The sequence below is a fragment of the Cololabis saira genome, chromosome 2 (genome assembly GCF_033807715.1).
Source record: "Cololabis saira isolate AMF1-May2022 chromosome 2, fColSai1.1, whole genome shotgun sequence".
In the NCBI taxonomy this organism is placed as follows: domain Eukaryota; kingdom Metazoa; phylum Chordata; class Actinopteri; order Beloniformes; family Belonidae; genus Cololabis; species Cololabis saira.
Genome location: NC_084588.1, coordinates 56,441,462 through 56,446,413, shown reverse-complemented (window position 1 = coordinate 56,446,413; position 4,952 = coordinate 56,441,462). Strand labels below are relative to the sequence as shown.

At 36.0% G+C, this 4,952-nt stretch overlaps 1 protein-coding gene across 1 annotated transcript in view; it reads right to left on the bottom strand.

Annotated features, from left to right (window-relative positions):
* Positions 1-461: 461 nt before the first annotated feature.
* The window catches only part of LOC133418765 (NAD(P)H dehydrogenase [quinone] 1-like), a 16,454-nt gene continuing 11,963 nt past the window's right edge, over positions 462-4,952 (bottom strand). The window contains exon 6 of the mRNA XM_061707602.1: positions 462-1,644. Coding sequence (XP_061563586.1) covers positions 1,330-1,644 — 315 coding nt within the window. The 3' untranslated portion in view covers positions 462-1,329. The remainder of the gene's footprint in view (positions 1,645-4,952) is intronic.

Below are 4,952 nucleotides of genomic sequence, written 5' to 3'. Positions count from 1 at the left end.
CCCTGACGCTCAACCTGCTCCACCGCCTGACAGTGAGAAATTCCACAGGACTGTGTCAGAGAGCTTGACCTGGGCAGCATAGCAACTTGAAAAACAGGATTTGTGCTTTAGTCTTAAAGCAACAAAATGTATGTTATACTAAAATTTCCCATTACAGGACTGAGTTAAGAGCTAGGTTGTCGTAACTAAGCTAAGCTGGAAGTGTCTCGAACATTTTGGCCATTTTTAGATGGGCTGAGTCTTTACATGTTTGAGTCTCCACATGTTCTGAGTCTCTAGATGTTTTAGATGTTCTGATTCTTCTCCTCCCAACCCGATGTTTCCCAGAACCACCTAATAAACGACTCTCCAGAAACCCCAGGGTTTAGTTTTAGAGTCCGGCCCGGTTCTTTCTAGGGTTGGTCTTTATCCTGGACCATCAGGCAAAAAGAGCTCAATCCATCATTGTGTGTAGTTTTATTTTATTTTTGTTTTAATATTTTTATTAGGGGGTTAGGCACAGTAGAACAGGAATAAAAAAAGAAGATATACAGTCTTTTTTTATTTAAGAACAGAACATTAGACAATTCAACGAAAATATTGATAAATAACTGAAAATTATTTTACGTAATATTTAAGTATTAAAGCTACACAGTATAAATTAAAAAATAGATGAATAAAGACGGGAAAAAAACCAAAGCAAAACAAAAAAACCCCAAAAACAAAGGAACAGTGAATAAATATATAAAATATATATAAAAGGAGGAAGAAAGAGAGAAAAGAGAGGGAGGAGGATCCGTCAATCAGGGACTGGAAAGAGAAGAAGAACGTAAGAAAGAGAAGACACTTATTATAACATTTGTTACAGTTTCCTTTCACTGAATATCTGATCTTTTCCAGCTGTGTAGTTTTATTTAAAATGTAAATATTAAACATATAAAGTCCCACAAATGATATACACAGATATGAACTGATAAGTGAAGGTTGTTATTCTAGTGCAGGGATCAGACTTTTATGCAGGAATGTGAACTCTAGTGTATTTGTAGCCAACTCAGTCATGTTGATAGTAACTAATATAACTAATATAGAAACATGCAGCATGTGTTCCTTCATTCTAATTCTGATACAAGACTTTACATTTTTTGTGGCTCCAGACATATTTGTTTTTTTTGGTCCAATATGGATCTAAAACATGTTCGGTTGCCGACCCCTGGACTAGCCCAGGTGTCTCTGGACTAGCCCAGAGACCCCTGAGCTAGTCGGAGAGCGGAGCCTTGTGCTATTCTAGTCTAGCGTAGCCTGGGTCTGGTTGTCGGGGGCGGGGTCTCTAGTTTTCGGGGGGCGGAGCCTCTAGTTGTCGGTGGGCGGTGCCTTGGTCTGGTTGTCCGGCGGCAGCGGCTTCCCCAGGTGGTGTCCGGTGGTGATGCCGTAGCGCTGCGGCGCCAGCTCCTCCTTCACCTCGGGCCGGAGCAGGAACCCGCCCTGGAAGCTCAGGTCGAACAGCTCGCAGGGGGCAAAGGTCAACGGCGGCTCCGCTAGCAGCCCCTTCAGGCGCGACCGCCACCCCGCTAGCATGGCGGTCCGCACGCCGGCCGGACAGTGAGCCGGACCCCAGAAGATCTGAGGAGCCAGAACCCGGAACCCGCAGAAGTGGAGAGTCCCGTTCTGGAAAACACACACAAGTTTAGAGTACGTTCTGGAAAACACAAGTTTAGAGTCCGTTCTGGAAAACACACACAAGTTTAGAGTCCCGTTCTGGAAAACACACACAAGTTTAGAGTCCGTTCTGGAAAACACAAGTTTAGAGTCCGTTCTGGAAAACAAACACAAGTTTAGAGTCTGTTCTGGAAAACACACACAAGTTTAGAGTCCCGTTCTGGAAAACACACACAAGTTTAGAGTCCCGTTCTTGAAAACACACACAAGTTTAGAGTCCCGTTCTGGAAAACAAACACACGTTTAGAGTCCGTTCTGGAAAACACAAGTTTAGAGTCCGTTCTGGAAAACACACACAAGTTTAGAGTCCCGTTCTGGAAAACACACACAAGTTTAGAGTCCCGTTCTGGAAAACACAAGTTTAGAGTCCGTTCTGGAAAACACACACAAGTTTAGAGTCCTGTTCTGGAAAACAAACACACGTTTAGAGTCCCGTTCTGGAAAACACACACTTTCAGGTTATTTTCAGATTATTTTCAGGCTATTTTCAGGTTATTTTCAGATTATTTTCAGGTTATTTTCAGATTATTTTCAGGCTATTTTCAGGTTATTATTAAGATTATTTTCAGGTTATTTTCAGTTTGTGTCTATTTATTGGTCTATGTACTTTTTTATGCTGTATATTGCTGCTTTTTTGTATTAACTGTATTTTAACTTATAAAATGTGTTTGTATCATTTGTAAGGTGACCTTGGGTGACCTGAAAGGTGCCTTTAATAAAGTGAATTATTATTAGTAGTAGTACTAGTAGTAATAGCAATAGTACTAGTAGTAGTATTAATAGTACTAGTAGTAGTAGTAATAGTAGTAATAGTAGTAGTACTAGTAGTAGTAGTAGTACTAGTAGTAGTATTAATAGTACTAGTAGTAGTAGTAGTAGTAGTAATAGTAGTAGTACTAGTAGTAGTAGTAGTAGTAGTAGTAGTAATAATACTAGTACTAGTAGTAATAGTACTAGTAGTAGTAGTAATAGTAGTAGTACTAGTAGTAGTAGTAATAGTACTAGTAGTAGTAGTAGTAGTAGTAGTAGTAGTACTAGTAGTAGTAGTAGTAGTAGTAGTAATAATACTAGTACTAGTAGTAATAGTACTAGTAGTAGTAGTAATAGTAGTAGTACTAGTAGTAGTAGTAATAGTACTAGTAGTAGTAGTAGTAATAGTAGTAGTACTAGTAGTAGTAGTAATAGTACTAGTAGTAGTAGTAGTAGTAGTAGTAGTAATAGTACTAGTAGTAGTAGTAATAGTACTAGTAGTAGTAGTAGTAATAGTAGTAGTAGTAGTAGTAGTAGTAGTAGTAATAATACTAGTACTAGTAGTAATAGTACTAGTAGTAGTAGTAGTAGTAGTAGTAGTACTAGTAGTAGTAGTAGTAGTAGTAGTAGTACTAGTAGTAGTAGTAATAGTAGTAGTAGTAGTAGTAGTAATAATACTAGTACTAGTAGTAATAGTACTAGTAGTAGTAGTAATAGTAGTAGTACTAGTAGTAGTACTAGTAGTAATAGTAGTAGTAATAGTACTAGTAGTAGTAGTAGTAGTAGTAGTAGTAGTAGTAGTAGTAGTAGTAATAGTAGTAGTAGTAATAGTACTAGTAGTAGTAGTAATAGTACTAGTAGTAGTAGTAATAGTACTAGTAGTAGTAGTAATAGTACTAGTAGTAGTAGTAGTAGTACTACTAGTAGTAGCAATAGTACTAGTAGTAGTAGCAATAGTACTAGTAGTAGTAGTAGTAGTAGTAGTAGTAGTAGTAGTAGTAGTAGTAGTAGTAGTAGTAGTAGTAGTAGTAATAGTAGTAGTAGTAGTAGTAGTAATAGTACTAGTAGTAGTAGTAATAGTACTATTAGGATAGGGTTATCTGGAGACGGATTGCTGTGGAGAGAAACAGCCGGAAGGAAAATAAAACGGCTCCTTTATTTAATTCAGTCACAATTTTGATCCCAATCTTCAAAGAAGTCCCTCAAATGAAATAAAAAGTGTGTGTTTTTGTATCTTTGGCCCCTAAGTGACGTTAGTTTGCAGAGATGACCAGTAGGGGGCAGCAGTTCTACTGAACGGGCTGCAGAGGAAACTCTAAACGGTTGTTACATAATTGTGCTTATTCTTATCTCTGGGTGTTTAAAGCTGATTCATGAATAAAGACAGAGTTAAACGTGGAATGACTGCGATGCAGATTCTTCTCAGATAAGAGTCTTGCAGACACCAGTTCTCAGTTCTCACAATCACTCACTCGGAACAAAAGAATTCCTGAGTGATAAACTGATGAACTGATGAACTGATGAACTGATAAGGCTGGAGGAGAAACTGTTCTGGGATCAGCTACAAACTGGTCGGATTGGATCTGAATGAATGAATGAATGAATGAATGAATGAATGAATGAATGAATGAATGAATGAATGAATGAAGGAATGAATGGATGAATGGATGAATGAATGAATGAATGAATGGATGGATGGATGAATGAATGAATGAATGAATGAATGGATGAATGGATGAATGAATGAATGAATGAATGAATTAATTAATAGTCTTTATTATTTTATTATTCAAGCTTAAGCCTCGTAAAAGTTAAGCCACTTTTACAAAATAAAAAATGAAAAAGTCAAATAAACATTACTTTTCCCGTAAAGCTGAAGCTTTTCCTTTTATCTTTTATCAACTTAAATCTGAAACATTAGCATTAATCTGTGAAAACAAACAATGCATAAAGAAGACAAAATATAAAATGGACTCTTCACATTCTAGAATGTTTTTGATAATAGACTTTATAGTTATAGTGTTTTATATTTATTTACAATATTCTCTTTAAACATTTTCTTGAACTTGTAGATAGAACTGCACATTTTAGGTCGTTGTTACAAATATTCCATATTTCTCTACATCTCTTTTTAATATTAGTTCTTAATTGACGTCCATCTCTTTAATATTAGTTCTTAATTAACGTCCATCTCTTTTTAATATTAGTTCTTAATTAACGTCCATCTCTTTTTAATGTTAGTTCTTAATTAACATCCATCTCTTTTTAATGTTAGTTCTTAATTGACGTCCATCTCTTTTTAATATTAGTTCTTAATTAACGTCCATCTCTTTTTAATATTAGTTCTTAATTGACGTCCATCTCTTTTTAATGTTAGTTCTTAATTAACGTCCATCTCTTTTTAATATTAGTTCTTAATTAACGTCCATCTCTGTTTAATATTAGTTCTTACTGTCGTCGTCTCAAATATGAGTTTCAGGTCAGAGTTTCTTTTATTTGGAATAAAT